General features: G+C 39.7%; 1 protein-coding gene across 1 annotated transcript; it reads left to right on the top strand.

Annotated features, from left to right (window-relative positions):
• sv2ba (synaptic vesicle glycoprotein 2Ba) lies at positions 1-18,890 on the top strand. The gene is made up of 13 exons (XM_085160229.1): positions 1-179; positions 3,924-4,652; positions 9,101-9,281; positions 10,945-11,096; positions 12,415-12,548; positions 13,036-13,125; positions 14,299-14,412; positions 14,538-14,626; positions 14,761-14,925; positions 15,019-15,152; positions 15,244-15,444; positions 15,543-15,702; positions 17,503-18,890. The coding sequence occupies exons 2-13, from the start codon at positions 4,175-4,177 to the stop codon at positions 17,684-17,686; spliced, it is 2,082 nt and encodes a 693-aa protein (XP_085016355.1). The 5' UTR covers positions 1-179; positions 3,924-4,174; the 3' UTR covers positions 17,687-18,890.
• The last annotated feature ends 357 nt before the right edge of the window (positions 18,891-19,247 follow it).

The raw sequence follows: 19,247 nt of genomic DNA, 5'->3' as shown, positions 1-19,247 counted from the left end.
TATGTGTATGCGTGGGGTGGGGGAGTTGTGAGCTTGGACCCTAATCCCTTAGGTTTGGCTACAGCACGGCCTTAGGATAAACTGACATGTAGGCGATCGACATTTGAAAATGCTACTTGGACTTTAGCACATTTTTAAGTTCAGAAGTCATTTTATATATTACAGGAATGCTTTCTCTGGTAAGATAACATTTGTTATTTTTCAATGCTTGCTGCTTTGTGAGATGAACTAGTGAGGAAGTAGATAACAATGATGGAAAAGATAGCTGCAGTATGAGTTTGATGTGGTGTAGCAACACAGGCCTGATGATATGCAGCAAATGCTCCTTTATGGTCAGCACTAATTCTGATGTTTATAAAACAGAGAAATTTTAGTCTGAAATGATTTGTGTCAACTGGTTTGTCTTTTACAAAAAGACATAAAGCTGAATGCTTGATGAGATTTCATGCGTTGAGTGGAAAATCTCCAATCTCTTGTCTATCAGACATAGAAATGGGTCAGTTAGCAGACAGTTGTCTCAAGAAATCAAAGGGGATTCTCCTTTGACCTCTGGAGATCAGTGCAGAATTGAGATTAAAAGTAACTTGTTTCTGTTATGGTCCAATTATTCTATCAACAGATGCACGACATTTAGCAGATGTAGTGCAACTGATTTTGTGTTATATCTCAATAGACACGAGTTGCTTAGCGGGATCCTGGTTTTGTAGGCTGATAAGAATTTCAGCCATTTCAATCTGGACTAACAATTTTTAGCGAGCAAGAAAAATGTTTAGATCCTCTCAGAATTGCTTAGCTGTAGGTGAGGCTTTGATCAAACAGCTGTGTTGCAGAAATAAGGGTGGGTGGGGGGTGGGGGGGTGATCCAGTCGCCAAAAGGGGCCAAATTAAAAAATACGATTGTAAAACAGAAGGCTAAAATTTAATTAGAGGACAGTGACTTGTTGCAGACAATTAATAAGCACAAGGCTGTGGGTTCTAGGGTTGATTTGTGATTTTGTCAATTTCTACATTTCCTCAAATGTAATTAAAACATAGATTAAAAAGCAGGAGGTTGGACCAGCTGGGTATGAAAAAGTGAATGAATAAAGCTAGGCTCCTACAGCTAAACTGGAGCTGCCTGCAGTGGTACTGGTAACTACGGTAACTTAGAAATTAAATATAAGAATTGCAACTGGAAAAAAAAAAATCAAAACGTAGACCACTGGGCAGCTCTGATGCTCTATCCACTGCAAGTGTATGTGTGTCTGTAGAGCTATTCTTCCAAAGTCCATTATCGCAGCATTAATATGTAACGCCACACGAGTCTGTGGTTCCATTGCTCTCTGTAGAATGAGCTACAGAGTTTGGCTCAGTCAAAATAATAAATGATCTGAATGGTAAAAGGTCATTTGTGAAATTGAAATAGCTTTCTGTAAATTAGGTGGCAACCTCTCTGCTTCCTGTTAAACCTCAGACTCACATTGATTTTCGTGATTTCAAAGGGGCTCTCTGACTTTTCAACAATGGGACACACTCAGAGAAAGGCAGATTATGACCTATTCAAAAACTGCAGAGGCACAAATGGGGATTTGACATCTGTGTAAGTGTGTATTCGTGTGAGTTACTGCTGTGAATCCAAACCTGGATCAATAGGTTAGAAAACAAGGGCGGGAGATAGAGGGGAAAGACTAGGCAGCCCAACTGTTATGTAAGCGCCAGCTGTGTGAGAAAAGGAACTGCAGCAGGATGATGAAAGCAACGTCTCTTCCCTCAACATGACTGCGCATCCATCCTAACACATTCCCTCTCATGAACTGTTCATGTGTTATTCACACAGCTTGAAGAAATAATAAATAGATGATGGTGATTCTATCACAGTACTCGACTTCTTCTCATTACTCCCGACAGTAAAACTGATTCGAGCGTAGATTTTAACACAGACTTTCAGATTTCAAAAATCTCGCATCCGAAAGCACCAAACAGCCTACATTTCAGTGCATCAATCCAGACTGTGTAATCCATCGGTGCTACCAACCACCTCTGTGACTTTCATGATGAAACAATGATGTGAGGCAACAAGGGCAGAATAAAAAAACCTGCTGTCGTAATCTGGATTAATTTACAGTATTCGTCATCCTGCTTCCAAACCAGCACAGACCAACCCAAACCAAACCAAGCACTGTCACATGATAGGACTACAAATATTTCTACTTGGGTATACAGGGCTAATAACCGCCAGATGAAAGTTAGGCCATTAACACAAATGGTCCATTAGGAAAACTGCAGTAAATCAGGATTAAAACGGACAAATCACAATAAAAGTTACGTGAAAGGATTCAGGTGGAAATACACCACTGCTTTTATACAGTTAGCAAACCGTCTTTCTAACTTGTATCACTTAGTTATTTCAAACAAACTTATCATTCATCTTATTCATTGAAACTATTAAGGATTTTATTAAAACGCATATGTGAAATGTAAGGACGAACATGCTAAAACCTTTAGGTATAGTTTACTCTGGGAAAACAATCAGTTTGCCATCAAAAAGCAACAGAAGTCAGAGAAACAGAGATTGTGTGGAGATCTGGGTTATTTAGGTGACCTAGGTATTTATTAATTAATCATGTTAAAGACTGTCATTTGCATTAATTAGTGTCAGGCTAAAAAAAAAAATCAATTAATATATTCTGTTATTTAAGGTGAACTTTGTGGGTTACCTTTTGAAATGTGTTTTTAATGAAGAAAAATATATAATTAAACAAGATCTTAATAATTATAATACATACTGTTGCAAGTACAGCATTACTTGGTCTGGCGTGGCCAATAACTTATGCTCCTAATGCTAGTTTATGCTAATGTTAACTAATGCAAAGAAGATTCAGTTTTCTAGATTTACTTCTTTACCAGTTTTATGTAATTTCTGCAGTAAAGGTTTAATAGGTTGCTTTACAGTACTATATACTTCATAAGTAGTACAGATGTGGTAAAACATGTAACTGTGAATGTGAAGCTGTAGCTGGAGGAGGAATAAAAAGCTAAAACTTGCCTGTGACTATACAGTTAGAGGTTAAATAAAGGTTTGTCTTGTTTAAATGTTTAACTGTGTGACTGAATTGTGTGTTGTGTTTGGTATTCAGCCATTTAGTTATCTGACACAAAGCATTAAAAAAACCCAACATGACATCATATTTTATCTCTAAACTACAGAGGATAACAGCCTCAGGTTAGCAATTTCTTGATTTTACGAGCATGTGTGTGCTCGGCTTCACTGTGATACTCATTTAATCAAGTCAGGAACGGACGCAGCAACAAAAATCCTAAAATTTAATGGAATTTGTGTTTCTCTGTTCGTCGGCATTAGATGCTCTGGCCTCTGGTCACCAGAAAAATCAAGACAGATCTGAATGTGTCATTGCAGCAGTGCTGTGTGATGGATCAAAATGGCGCCAGAGCATTTGAGCGGGGAGACGATGAGATTATCTGCTTGTGTGGAAGGACAAGCAGCCTACGGAGAGGGAGAAAAGCATTACCAAACTTGTTTTTCCTTCCGCAAGACACTTTGAAAAACTTAATTTTTGGAAGAAGGATAGGATTTTAGTTCACAAGCAAGTATTTTTTAAAAGTTGGAAAAATAAAAAGGAAATCAACTCAAAATCTGTTTTAATAGATGCAATAAATACAATAGAAAGATAAAAACAGGTTTAAAAATCTTTCAAAAATTAACACGTTTAATCAAAGTTTAGCCATTAAATCTTATTCTAGTACTTTCCCCGATACTTTTATAGAATTTTGATGTAAGTTTTATAAAATGATTGTTTGGAAGTCCTTTGAGACATTACCTGTTACCTGCCCAAAGGGCACCGTTGCATAGCAATGGCTTTTCCTCTACAAGTGATGTGAGGCTAACAGACGATATGTAATGTGTGGTGTTCATTGTTTTCCAGGTTCAGCATGCAGCACTTTACGTATCAAGGAAGGTAACAGTCTTTCAGCATACTTGTTGAGGCCTTAAACCTGAGACCTAACTACAGAAGACCTGCAGTTTTCTTCTGACACCAGAACACTGCAGCTACACGAGAGCAGCTCACGGCTTCTTGGGAGGATTATGCCATTATAGCTGACAACTTGAGCTTCCTCAGCACACGACGGCTCCGAGACAAAGTCACTCCTGCTCTCCTTACATGCAGCAGGAACCATGGATGACCCCTATCGCAACAATGTAAACCAGCAGATGACCGAAGGTGGAGATTACACCTACACCCAACATGGTGGAGGTCAAGACGGCTACCCTTATCAGACGGACTACCCTCCACAGGACGAGGATGCTGCTAGTGATGCCACTGAAGGGGCAGATGAGGATGATCAGATGTATGAGGGGGAGTACCAAGGCATCCCGCACCCTGACGAGATCAAGGAGGCACGACGGGCAGCTCGAGTGGAGGCCAGGAGGAAAGCCCGGATGGCTGCCCAGCAGGAAGAGGAAGAGGAAAACCTGCCAGAGCAATACGAGACCATCATGGAGGACTGTGGCCATGGACGCTTCCAGTGGATGCTCTTCTTTGTGCTGGGCTTGGCGCTAATGGCTGATGGCGTGGATGGTTTCGTGGTGGGCTTTGTCCTGCCCAGTGCTGAAAAGGACATGTGCATATCTAACGCTGACAAAGGATTACTGGGTGAGTTTAACTGAATTTCAATTACATTTTATGCAGATCAAGGGTTGTTTAGAGCCAAATCAAATCAACAGTTGGGTCAAGGTAATACAAGTAATGTTGACGTTGTTAAATGAGGAAAATTAAGGTCACAAATGTGAGATATAGTGAATATTAAGTGTATCCGCTCACTTTCTGAGCCACTGATGATTAAGAATTGTTTTTAAAAACTGCAATAATTTGCTGACTCGCCTTTCGGGACAGTGTTTCAGGTACAAAATATCTGGATAGTGGATAACACTGACCTTGTCCAAATGTCCATCAGTGTGGAATTCAACAACTGCAGCTACATTTGATCAATGACAACAAATGCAAAGACCTGTTTATCTTTTTTGTGCACAGCCGTTTTATCTGCATGGCAACCAGAGTATGTTTAAAAATGATTAATCCAGAAAACTTTCAGCATAAAAAAATCTTGTTCCTTCTTGACAGTTTATCTATATTGTTTAATATGATAATGATAATATGATAAATATCCTCATATCGGTTATTAGAGATCACAGTCATGTTCACAGATTTTCAGATGGTCAGAAAATGTAACTTTTACCCATATGAAAGGCCTGGAGAGGCCTATAATTCATCCAAAAGATACCATACTCATAGCATTCTGTCCAATAGTCCATAATTCTCAACTTCACGAGGCTACAAAAATATCAAGACATCCCCAAAGTCAGTAGAGTTAAATCTATTTAAAAAATCAATTCCACAGTTGCTGAAGTACATCAGTTTGAACAAACTAGTACTGACAAACAACTCCCTCTGCCATTATTTATCATATGGCTAGCATGACAAACATAAATTATATGTAGACACATAAAAACCTGCAAAACTACCTAATTACAGTCATCTGTCGAAGAGTTTCACTCTTTACCCAGGGAGGAGGATCTCATCAGTGAAATGATCTGTTGTTGTGCTTGGCTGGAGCAAAATCCCGCATATGCTTGGCTCTTGACGGCACATGGCTGCAGCCCACTGCTTCAGATAAAAATATCCCCCAGTCGCTGGAGCAAATTAGGGGAAAAAGGCTTGGATCTTTCTAGGCAAATGCAAAAATAAAGAACATAATGAATATTGTGTGTCCTAATGGAGTTTGGGTCCACTGTGAGCAACCAGATTAGCTTTACTGAGCCTTGGCAGTGGTCCTCCATGTGTCTGGGAGTTGGCTTGAGGGTGCCAGCAGATATATTTTAATTATTTAGTTATGTTTAGAACTAAAATTTGTATGCAGCGTGGACTTATCGGGAGATTTACCTTGAAAACGTCAGTTCCTCACTTTCTGTGCAGACAACTGAACTGCAAATTAAAGCCTTTCACCTTATTTCCCAGACCTCGTGTGTAGCCAGGCGATGTGGCAGATTGCACATCGCTCATTTCATCTTAACAACAGGCTCCTGGGACGAAGCATTGCGAGAGATTGATGAAGAACCCGGTGGTGATTGCATTCGGTGTGTGTTCCCAGGCTAATATGGAGCATGTTGCAGCAGTCAGAGATCCTGGCGGCCTGCGGAGCTGGTGCAGAGCTGTCAGATATGCTTCAGGCCTCTGACAGACTGCGGTAGCAGGAGGAAGGCCTGGCGAAAATGAAATCACAGCGTCTGTTTGCGCAGAATGGGGGCAGAGAGCTGATCATTGGCTGAGAATATGAAGTAGATCTGCAGAATGATCCTGTCTGATTCATGCTCATGCTCTGTCCACTAGACACACAGGAACAGAAATTACTTTAATCGTAACCTTAGTCTTGGAAAGCAGACAGACTCCCAAAGCTTTTGTTAAACACAGGAGCGTTAGCACACTTACCTTTAATGACAGTTATATTGTTTAATCTGCAGGGTGAAGTGTTCAATAGAGGAAGACACAATGGTGGACACAAACAAAAGGAACCTACACCTGATTGATGATATCAGAAATTCTGCTCAGATTTAATCTCAACCCAAGCTGCTATACTTGATCCACAGCTACTGCGTACGTAGATAATTGTATGATACCTGCCAGATTGTCTTTGGTGCTTCATGTCTATTACTGAAATGTTTTGGCAGACTGGGAGAAAACACGCTAATCGTTCAAAATGTCAAGGTCTGTGATGCTCAGAATTTGAATTTTCACATGTTTCTAGAGATTTCTGAAAACAGCAGCTTCACTGCCCATTCAGAGCCTTCACTTCTTATTTTCTTTTTATCTCGCAGATTCAGTAGTTTCTTTTCCATTTAGTTTAGCAGGAAAACTTTGCTAATATACTCAACAATGTTGAATAACTATTCAATTCAATTCAATTCAATTCAATTTTATTTATATAGTGCCAAATCACAACAAAAGTCGCCTCAAGGCGCTTCATAGATACAGAGAAAAACCCAACAATCATATGACCCCCTATGAGCAAGCACTTTGGCGACAGTGGGAAGGAAAAACTCCCTTTTAACAGGAAGAAACCTCTGGCAGAACCAGGCTCAGGGAGGGGCGGCCATCTGCTGCGACCGCTTGGGGTGAGAGAAGGAAGACAGGATAAAAGACATGCTGTGGAAGAGAGACAGAGGTTAATAACAGAACTTATCGCAGAACTACTGCCATAACGCATTATACATTATACATTTTTCTTAAAACATAAATTCAAATACTTTCAGTAAAGTTTGAAAAGTATCCAACCATGGAAACAGTCGATTAAGGAAAAATGAACATGCTAATGCTAGTTTTTTAAATTGAGTTTGGTTATCTTAACAACAGTTGTGATAAATGTGTTTTAAAAAGGGAGGCATTTAAACATAGTAAACAACCTAAAGTAGCTGAGCCAGAAGCTAACAATTAAAATAACTTCCATCCTTTAGTTTGGTCCCTGTGTGAGATGGCAGCAATGATCAACATTTTCACTTAAAGGCTTTTCAGTGATTTGAAACCATTTTGTAAAACGTTGATAATGTTGGGTCTAATGTTGGGTATTTATAAAAGATGATATTCTCTTAAACAAACTGACTCCCATGCAGGGATAGACCCATTTGTTTCACAAGTCCTGACGTTTGCTTCCCAGTTTTCAAGGGACTCGTGGATTAGTAAGTTAACAAATGATCAAATATCATAAAATCACAAAGAAAAACTGCACTGATTCATGAAAGTAGGTAGCAAAAATGTGGATCATTCACCTGGTTAGAAAAATGCATCGATTTAACAGTTGAAATAGTCATAAATGTGCTATCTGAGGAAGTGGGCTTAATTCATTTTATTTGGAAATTAATTTATACAGCATCTATTCACGTTCAAGAGCATGGGGTCTCTTTTACTATATATTTTGTATCTCTGGCATCTTTTGCAGCTGTATTTTGTTCTGTGCCTGCAGTTGTGATAAAAGCACTTCAGCACAGTGCTTTCACTTTTAATACAGGAAGGAAAAGATAAATTCTCCCTTTTCCTCCAGGGACTAAGTGTCTTCACTGTATTCAAGGACACTTTTGCAAGCTTGTTGCTGCCAGGACATATCCTAGGCCTCCATGTGAAAGATGGGATTTCTAAATGCAAGGCCATCCTGTTAACTTATCCTTGCAGATATCTGAGGCGTACACATTTCCTTAAGCAACTATTTGGCCAGCATATTAGATGGTATGATAGCTTTTAGTCTTCTTTCCCCTGTGCAGTCTCGAGTTGAATGGGATATGCAACTTGGCGTGTGGAGCATCAAAGCATTTGGATAGTCTAGTAATCCACGGGGAAGGTGCACACTATGGCTCCACGTGCTGTTAAGCTGCTTAGTTCCTCTGTAGTTATGGCTGTGTAGTAAAAGCACAGACTAGGCAGGAAGTATGCATTGTTCTAGTGGTTTAAACAACACGCTGAAGAGGATAGCTGAGGCTGTAGATTTGAGTCCCTAAACAGCTAAGACAGGAGAGCTTGTTTCTCTCCCCAGAGACATTAAAATGAAAAATGGAGGATGCTCTTGTGTGGAGCTGTGGAACTGCTTCAGAACAAGAAGAAATGGCAGGCTGGACCACCTGCCTGCTGCATGCTGACAGATTCCAGACCGGCCTGACTCAGAGTGGGAGTCTGCAGTGATAAAGCATGTAATCAAAGAAACAATAAAATGTCAGAGAAAGCCCAAATAACAGAAAAGGTGACCGGCGCTTGTGAACAAAACTGAAAGCAGGTTTTAAAATATGGAAGGTGAGTGTTGTAGAAGCGAAATGCTCTTCCTGGGAAATTATTGTGACCTTTATTTCTTTGTCTCAAATGTAAGAATGTGTCACACTGAAACACTGTGTGACGATTTCTCTTCTTCCTACTTCATACAAGGGTAAAGGGAGCCCCCTTGTGTTTGACTTGAGTTTTAAAAGTGAAGCGTTTGTTTGTGTGTGGACGTGCGGATCTGTAAAGGTCACATTTCAAGTTAACCAGGTTCCCAAGTGATTAAATATGTGCGTGTGTATTTGCAGGTCTCCTGGTGTATGTGGCCATGATGGTGGGTGCACTGGTGTGGGGTGGTCTGTGTGATAAAATGGGGAGGAGGAAGTGTCTGATCTACGTCCTGACCATCGACCTGGTCTTCTCCTTCCTGTCCTGCTTCGCTCAGGGCTACGGCTTCTTCCTCTTCTTGAGGTTCTGCTCCGGCTTTGGGTGAGACACTGACTTAGCCAAATTTACATTTACATTACTCGAACAAAGAAAAAAACATCCACAGGCTTTTGTCAGACTGACTGACCTTTTCTATAAATAAGTTAGTAGAAAGAGATTTCAAAATAATACCCCTGACATTTAAAGAAAAAAAATGCACCTGGTAGAACTAACATTAAAAAGACTGTGGTCTGTGGTACATTTAGTCAGACTGCTCAGAAGAAAGTAACTGATATGCATGTTAAAAACATTGCATGTTCTATTGTATCTAACCTATTATGCTTCTTAGTGCTTTAATAATGGAGTGTTTTAATTTGGTGGGCTATATTAGACATTTCAGCCGTCTAAATTAGTTTAATTGGTATTCTAAAAGAAAAACTGACCCAGTGTTTGAGTCTAATTGGCGTTTACTGTGTTGGGCAGTTTGACATCAATTCTTTACTACTATGCAATGTCCAAAAGCAAAAACTGTTGTTTAAGCCATTTAACAATTGCAGGAGAGAGCCAGGAAGATTACAGTAAATTAGGGGTCTTATAGTACCTTCTACTCTGCATGCTAACATGTGCAGCCTGCTGGCACACGCCACGAGAACACACTGTTAACACCACCTCAAAGACTGCATGCACACGAGGAGACTTCTGCTTATTTACTTCAACAGAGCGTTTCTTTATTACACTAACTAAAACAAGTAAACAGTGCTGTTTGATTGTTCTTATTTTCAGCTTTATTGCTCAGTTCCTGCTGTTGCCAGCACCTTACGGTGAAGCTATTGGTGCGCACTGATTGATTTCGCAACTTTCAAAGACACATCTATTTTGATAATGGTTCCAGCCAGATCTGCAATACTGATGTTTGAGCTTGTTGTTCGGCAACAAAATACAAGGTCACCGAAATAAACTGTTCTGCTGTCGCTGATTCGCGGTGATAATGAGTCCCACGTTAGTCATTAGCACTAACATTTGAGGAAAAACTATGTGCATTTTTCTGGCATGCTAACAGGAGGCTGACTGCACATCCCTGTATGAAAAGATTTGCTACAGTCATAAAATAGGGAGGAATCTTCTAAAATGCCAATAATCCTTGAAGTCATTTTAAACCTACAGATATGATAATCAGATTTTTTTTTCCACAGTTCAAAAAATGTTTTAATGTCCTACAAAGTATGTAAAAGATCTGAGAAATGGAAACGGCATTGGCCAAAATGATCAAATATCCCTGCTGATGCCGTTATTAAACTGTGACCATCGCCAGCACTGAAACTTCCTTATTGCAAGGCTCCAGAATTAAATCAATAATCACCCTCATGATAGGAACCAAAATCTTGATTTAACTCGTGCCTGTTCAATAAAATGAGCTCTAAGAAAATCTATCAAATATTCTATCAATGCCAGTAATTCTGTCATTATATAACAAAATGTTTTTAATCACGAGTGTTTGAAGCTTGCATCATCATGAGTTTTAGATAAGAATTTTCCAGTTCCAGTTAGAGTATGGCCTTGCATAATTTTTCATTTAAAATGCAAATGTGTGACAAGTTGTCTATAAAGCAAATTTGACGAACATCCAAAGGAATAGCATGTCCTAAAATCTTGACAAAATCACATCAAAATCAAAAACATCTGTGTAAGATTACACTAATTTTATGTTTTATGATCCCTCCTCCAGAATTGGTGGCTCCATTCCAATTGTGTACACCTACTTTACTGAGTTCCTGCAGATGGATAAACGTGGAGAACATCTGAGCTGGCTCTGCATGTTCTGGATGTTTGGAGGCCTGTACGCCTCCTTCACCGCCTGGGGAATCATCCCTCATTATGGTAACGCACAAACTCTGATAAACAGACAAACACATGTAGAGTATTAAAACATATAAGATGAATAATTGAGACCCCCACAAATGGAGTCTGTAATAACAGTGTCCTCTGTTAGTCTCTCACGGCTGTCAGTTCAAATGCCTCGTGCATTAATGTTCGCACAAGTTTGCAAATGTAAACGTTTGCCTTCTAAAAATATTACATTTAATAACGTAGTATAGTGACGATACCCAAATTTTGGTATGTGATAGTTGTGTTAGGAAATCAAATGCTGTATTAGCAATTCATAATGTGTTCGTAGGGAGAACAGCATTACTATTTCAGTTTTAATCAGTGGCTGAGACCATTACTTGCTGAACAGAAGCTGATGTCTTAATCTTTTCTGCCATATGGGAAGTCACTGCAGTCCAAAATGTCACATTTTTTTTGCCTCTTACTCCCATTTGCCAAAAATTCTAGAAATGCTACTGAAGTTAATCTCTTTGCTTAATAATCGTGTTCATAAGATTACAATAAAATGTATTTGCGCTATTAAAATGTGGTCATGTGTGACAGTAAAGAGAAATGACGATGACAAAAAAGTAGTTACTGAATGTAATTTCTGGAGGCAATTTATCTGAAGTTCAAGAGCAATTTGACACGTCATACACTCGCCATCCTGCACCATCCTGCCCCACATACCCTTTATTCACAAAAGTACTGGGCCATTACACTTAGAGGAGCTGCCACAAAGCCCCTAGTACACGGTTTCTGTGCTGCTGTTTATGCCAGAGGAGGATTTGAACTCTGAAGATCATTGCTTACTATCCATCCTTGATTCTCTATTAGTAAATGTCATCTAATCATGTTTGAGAATGTAGCTCTTGCTCTTGAAAATTGTGTGTAGCCCGCTAACAGGTTTCTGCTCAAAAGAGAAGCCAAGGCCACCACTGGGCACCCCTTGGCTCCTCCCTTGCTTTTTGTTGGAATTTTTCTCATAGTGGGAACATTTTGCTTCTTCTTTTTCTTTCTCAGTCTGCATAATGTGGTGAAACGTATTGAATAGCTCATTAATATGGCTTATCTGGAACCTTATCTAATCAATTATGTTCTGAATTAATTATTCACAATAAAACCAAACATACCGCCAGCATCCAGTTTGAAAAAGATTCCCAAACAGCCTCACAGTTTGCTGCTTGTAATTGACTTTTGATGACTCGAATGTAAACAACTCAAGAAAAAAAATTGCAACACATTAATTCTGTGATTTCATAATTAAAGCATTCCAGAAAACAAGGTTTGTGGAAATATTAATGTGTTCTTCACTGTGTGTTTTTTGCAGGTTGGGGCTTTGCCATCGGTACACATATTCAGATGCACAGCTGGAGACTGTTTATCCTGGTGTGTCTCTTTCCTGCACTGGCCGCACTCATCGGACTGGTGTTCATGCCAGAGAGCCCGAGATTTCTCCTGGAGGTCAGATACTGGAACCAGTGTAGCCAGTTTGTAGTAATAATATTGATTGTCAGGATTAAGCATCCAGCTGTGATTGGTTAAGAATGTTGAGTCATCACCACACCAACATCCCACTGCTGTGCAAAGGTAGCGTTGAGCTGCTAAGACAGCACCAGAACACCACCCACCCCCGTTTCTCATCCTGGACAATATCAGGGCTTTAACCACATGTGGTATTGTATTTGTATGCTACTGCTGCACCACAAGTTATCACACATTACCCCTTCTAATAAGTGGCAGACCTAATGGGAACATTCATCTGGCTGCAGTGCTGGTGGGAAAGTTAAGCGCTCAAACCGAAACCCATGATTAAAAGAGTCACTCTTATATATAGTTCACTGAACTTTATCATTTCAACTACACATTGGAAAACCCTGAGAGGTTTCACAGGGTGCCCTTTAAACTTGTTTAAATAGATATTTATATGTTTGTACGTGTGGTTTTTCAGAATGCACGACATGATGAGGCGTGGATGATCCTGCGACAAGTCCATGACACCAACTGGAAAGCCAAGGGGGAGCCAGAGAGAGTTTTCACTGTAAGCCCTCATTTACACTCATGTTTGGCTCAGTCAGTTGACAGAAAAGTTATCTACTTATTAAAAAAAATAAAATAAATGTAGCTCCAATATCCCTGCATTTGTGCAGGTGACATCTCTTTGTAATTTATGTAAATACCTTAGAGTTAGTCTTACATCTCTTCGTCCATCTTTTCATTATCTGCTGCATATCTTGGTCCAAGGGCAGCAGTCTAAGCAGAGATTCCCAGACCTCCCTTTCCCTAGCAGCCTCCTCCAATTCTTCTGGTGGGACACCAAAGGGTTCACAAGCAAGCTAAGGAACATAATCTCTCCAGCATGTTCTGAGCCTGCCCTGGGGCTTCCTGCTCAGCAGGAACATTTTCGTCCAGTTGCACGTGCCAGCTGGACAAGCCCAAAATAACTCATCCAGGAAGTGCCTGTGTGGATAGGGTGGCAGTCAGAGGGAGAGGCCTTGGTGAAATGAAGCTGAAGATGGTTCTTGGGCTCTTGAGTGTGCAATAAAGTAAAAATCATTGAGGAGAAATCATTTGAAAGAATCAAAAAATAATAAGAGTTGACCATTCAGCAACTCCAATGAACTAACATAACAGGACCTACAACTCTAGACTCTGGTGGTGATGGACTTGAAGATTTGATTGAGGTTCTCTGTGCAACTAGAATGAGGTGGAGATGGGGGCGAGTCGGGTTGAACAAATGAGAGTCTGAAATTCAGAATAACTGAAAGGAACACATGCATGTAAGAAAGTAACTAATTAGACCAGAGTAATGATGAAGATGCTTCATAACAAAATCAAAAAACCAACATAAATCACAGAGCCCCATCTGTTAAAATACTGATGAAATGTTATTCACAAGTCCTCATAATCATTTGTTTTTATTAATTAATCTGGTTAGGAAACTTTGATCAAAATTTCCAATGTTTGTTTGTCTGTGCGCAACAATAATTAGAATGAATATCACTGACAGATTTGTTTTTTTGTTTGTTTTATTGTTTCAACTCAAGGATCTAACACAAAAACATTTTTTAAAAACTCGATCATATATTAATTGACATGTTTTCTGCTTAAATTAAAGTTTGTTTGTTTTTTTAATGATTTTTTATGTCACACTTGTGTCATCTGTAATTTTACATGAAAAAAAATATCAAAAAAACTCGATGCCTTTGTCAAGGTAACCAACATCAAGACTCCACAAACTCAGGACGATGAGTTCATAGAGATCCAGAGTGAGACTGGGACTGCCTTCCAGCGCTGGACTGTCAGAAAGATGACCATGCTGCAACAGGTTTGCAACACTTCACAGTAAAATAAAACAGAATTCAATAAAAATAGACAATATTTTGCTTCTTTTTTAATGCAGACCTTGCATGTCAAGTTTGATTGTCTGTCGGTCTCTTTCTCCTTCCTTAGGTGATGGCCAATATCATGTCTCTATCAGCGCCGGAGCTCCGACTACAAGGCCTCCTTCTGGTTATTGTCTGGTTCTGTTTGGCCTTCAGGTAGATCTACATTAAAAGCTGAGGTCAAAACACACCCGTGCTTTCATCTACAGAAAAAAAATTAAAATTTTCTATCTCAGGCAGATCCTTTTAGTTTTCTCCACTCATGCTTCCGATCCTTCTGTGTGTATCAGCTATCACGGGCTTGGAGTGTGGTTTCCTGATATGATCAAGTACATGCAGTATGAGGAGTACGAGTCCAAAGTCCGAATATTCCATCGAGAACGTGTGGAGCGTTTCCACTTTAACTTCTCTCTGGTCAACCAGATCCACCGTGAGGGGGAGTACATCCATGACAAGTACATTTCCGTAACACCTAATGTTATAAATTTTTCTCAGTTTCACAGTTTAGTTTGTTTGTGCTACTGCTTCACGTCATTATTTTCATTTAGGTTCGCCAACATTGAAATCAAGTCGGTCAAGTTTGAGAGTTCTCTGTTTGAAAACTGCTACTTTGAGGATATCAAATCCACCAACACCTTCTTTGAGAACTGCACTATTAAAAACACCGTCTTCTATAACACAGGTACCAGACTGCACTGAAACTGTACAATTAGCTAAAGCAATAGGTTTCTCCTGTAAGCACTTTTTACAGTCTAACCCTCTGTACTCTTCAGATCTCTGGCAGGACAAGTTCAAGAACTGTCGAATGGAAAATGCCACCTTTCTCCACCCGAAGAAAGGCTGCCATCTGAACTTTCAGGAGGAGAATGACATCGTCATCTACATGGTCAGCTTCCTGGGCAGTTTGGCTGTCTTGCCTGGGAACATCATCTCAGCGTTGTTCATGGACAAGATAGGAAGGATCCGCATAATAGGTGACCTCAGGAGAGAGCAGCGCAGGAACGATGAGCTTACGTAGCCAAATATTCAGTCAAATATTTGTCAGTATGTCCTCATTTATTTGTCTTTCTAGGTGGTTCTATGCTGGCGTCATCGGCCTGCACTTTCCTTCTGCTGTTAAGTTTCAGTCAAGGAGCTGTAATATGTTGGCAGTGTCTCTTTTATGGCGTCAGTGTGGCAGCCTGGAATGGACTAGAAGTAATTTCTGTGGAACTCTATCCGTCCTCTAAACGGTAATCTATCCCATTTTTATGTGTAATATGAGCTCCATTATAGTACAGATAAATTATTATGACTCTTCCAAAAGGGTAGGCCAAACCCACCATTAGAACAACAAATATGCAGCTGCATTTTAACCAAAAATAGCCTGGAATGCACTTCATGCCTTCTTTGTTCAGTAGTGACTCGTTGGTTTTAAATATATAATCCCCCCCCCCCCCCCCCCCCCCCCCCCCTGCTGGTACTGCAGCTTAGGCATGCATGTCCATTTTATGCTTGGGAGAGGCAAAGTGTAACATCCACAACCAGGTTTTTTCAAATTCAAATCAAATTCAAATTCAAATTTTATTTGTCACATACACAGTCATACACAGTACGATATGCAGTGAAATGCTCGGACAACTGCTCGTGACCTAAAGATAAAAAGAAAAGGCTATGAATAAGATAGGAAATAAATATGAAAATAAAAAAGGGTAAATTTAACCAGGAAGGAATAAAATAAAATAAAATATAAAAATTAAGTTAAGAATGAGATACTCCGGGAGAGTAGAAAAGCGCTATATAAGAATCAGTCCATTTACCATAACTGTACAACACAAATTAGAATGAAGGGTAAATTTAACTGGGAAAGAATAAGATAAAATATATAAATTAAAGTTGAAAATAAAATAACTGTACAACAAAATACACAGTATAGAAATATATAAGAATGTATGAAGAAATATAAATATATATATACACACACAATAACAGCAGCCGTACAAATATTAACTGGAAATGAGGAATATAATGTCCAGTGTTGTGCAATCCACATTATATAGTGTCTTTTTTGAGTAAACCCGAAGACCTGTTGTTTCAAATGGAGTGAGATATTTACAGCATATAAGAACTGTAACCAGTAAAGGCAGGACTTTAATGAGTAACTGAGTAATCACATCTGCCGGGGGAGAAAATGAAAAAATATGCAACCAGGAGCTTATATGTGAATTTAATGCCTGATATAAAAGGAGTTATTTGGCAGTTGATAACAAAATTATACATATTATATATAGAAAGGTAGCTGTTAGTACACCAATCTTAGCTGTGTTACTGCGGTTTGCTGAGGAATGAAAAACAGTATGACATTACTGCACAGCAACACACTGCAAATGTCAAAGTAGCTTAACTAAACTCAAAATGTGGCACCTGCCCTTGGAAATGATTGAAATAAGGAAAGCATACACCAGTGTGTACCACCGAGATGAAACGTGCCATCGCGCTGATGTGTAAAAATATATAAACCAATACAAAAATGACAAAGTAGCTTAAATAAAACCAGCTATTTCCTGAACAAATACATTGCACAAACTCGTGCATTATTCTTTGTGGCCTGCGCTCATAGCCGGCTCCCTAAGATATCTAAACTCTGACACCCCCTAGTTGCGCAAACCTGACTTGGATTTTTCACAACATTGGTGACACAATGCTTGGTACACGCAGGCGTTTTCGCTGTTCTTTCTGCTGATGCCTCATGTCCTATTGCCTGCATTCTGTTTTGTCTTCTGTGAGGCTCAAGCTTTCAGTTTGGCAGCTTTGTTCTTGGTTCCTAACGTTGCAGGTAGTGCTTCCCACCTCACAGTACCTGTGAGGCATATTTGATGTTTTTTCCTGGCAGACAGAAGTGAACATCTTTGTGCAAAACAATGCCAGCGGAGAACAAATGAACTCAAACGTTAACCTGCATCCATGGCCAATTCGGTTCTCCACACATTCACTTCATCAGTAAATCAGCCAAGTTATGACTCTAACCCTTCTCTGTCTTTCTGACTCTGCAGAGGAACTGCGTTCGGCATCCTGAACGGCATCTGTAAGTTTGCGGCCATCATTGCCAGCTCTATCTTTGCCGCCTTCATCGGCATCACTAAGATCATCCCCATCTTCCTGGCCTTCGCCGCCCTCGTCTGTGGAGGCATGGTGGCTCTTAAACTGCCCGAAACCCGGGAGAAAATCCTCTCCTGAAAAGCCAAACTCCTGCAGCCTCTGGGCCCCAAACGCAGTCTAGCGATGAGTGAAGCCGCATATTCTGGGGAAAGTATCAGCTTTTTAAACTGAAAGATAATAAAGAAAGGCCACGTTGTGCTAGATGTGTGTGTCATGGTTATATGAGTAAAACTATTGAAAACCTGTCTGGTTGCCTATATAAACCTGTGGTTGCTTTCTGTTCTGTCTCTGAGTACCTCAGGCTGCCCAGCGTTTCTGTCACATTGAATAAAAAAACTAGTCTTTGTCTTCCCTCCATCTTTCTCCCAACCTGCGTTTGCACACAGTGTAGTAACATTTGTGTTGTTTGAGGTTCGTGTAAAAGATTAATATGAGATGAAAATGTGTACTTGAAAGGTGTCGTAGTTCTTGTTACCATGTCGTGCTTTGATTTCATTCCCTCTCAGAGAAAGAGAAAGGACTTGTAGTGATAACTTGAAATGAATTAGAATCCTGTTGTATTCACCGCCGAGACTCAGCAGCAATATCACTGCAGGTGTTGTTATTCAGAGAAAATACCCATTTCACCCACACAGTCTTTGTTTATTCTGCGGTGTCCTGTGGTGTCTGTAGTCTTCTTTAGTCGTTGCTTGGTTTTGTTTTCTGTAGACTTGAATCCAGATTCACCCTTTTCAATAATGTAGAAGATTTTTTTCTTTTAAATGAAATCCTCTCCCGTCCATTTCTCCCAGCGTATCCAACCAAAACAATTCTCCTTGTCTGTCGTCGTGTCCTCGACTCTGAGACGTTGTGTCTGTCCTCAGTGGTAGAGCTGTGTTTTGCTGGTGATAATGTAGAATCAGAGTCTTGTTTGTCACATCTTGCCATGACAAAGTGTAAGGAACTGTTTAATTTGTTTTTGTCTGTCTTTTTTTTTTTAAAGAATGACTGTGAAAATAGATGTTTTGATATGATGCTCTCATTTTAACATACTGATGAAGAACTGATTTACAGAACTTGTTGCATATTATGTTTCAAGACTTCTAAAGAAGGTGTTACTTTTTTTTTTTTGGCACAACTGAGGTGTGTATGTGCGCTCGGCTGTTATCCACACATCTGTGAATTCACTGAATCACAACAGTCTGAATACCAGTATTGTATTTGTGGTTGTACATATAGACCTGTGTATATTAGTTGTAACATAATAGCTGCATCATGACTTGAATAAAGCTGAGGGCTCATGCTCTGGTTTCCTGGTTCATGAACACATGAAAAATGTCGTGCATTTTAAACTTTATGAAATACTGTTAGTACCTGATTTGTGTTGATTTAGAAGTCACTGACAGATGCATATAAAAGCAATGGAGGTGCTCTAATTCTGGGGATTAAAATCTTTTCTATGTGATCCAATGACCCTCTAAGTACAGGTGTGATTGGCTCAAAGACACACCCCATCTGACTGTGGTCACCCACTGGTTTGTGAACTTGCATTTTTAATTTTGGAGCCAACAGTGACCATATTTGAAAGACGGGGTTGATTCCAAACCAATAGATAGCTCAACATAGCCATTGTGTGTCTTTAGATTCTGGGAGAAAGCCA

This window comes from Neolamprologus multifasciatus, chromosome 1, assembly GCF_963576455.1.
Source record: "Neolamprologus multifasciatus chromosome 1, fNeoMul1.2, whole genome shotgun sequence".
Lineage (NCBI taxonomy): Eukaryota > Metazoa > Chordata > Actinopteri > Cichliformes > Cichlidae > Neolamprologus > Neolamprologus multifasciatus.
This window is presented reverse-complemented; position numbering and strand designations above follow the sequence as displayed.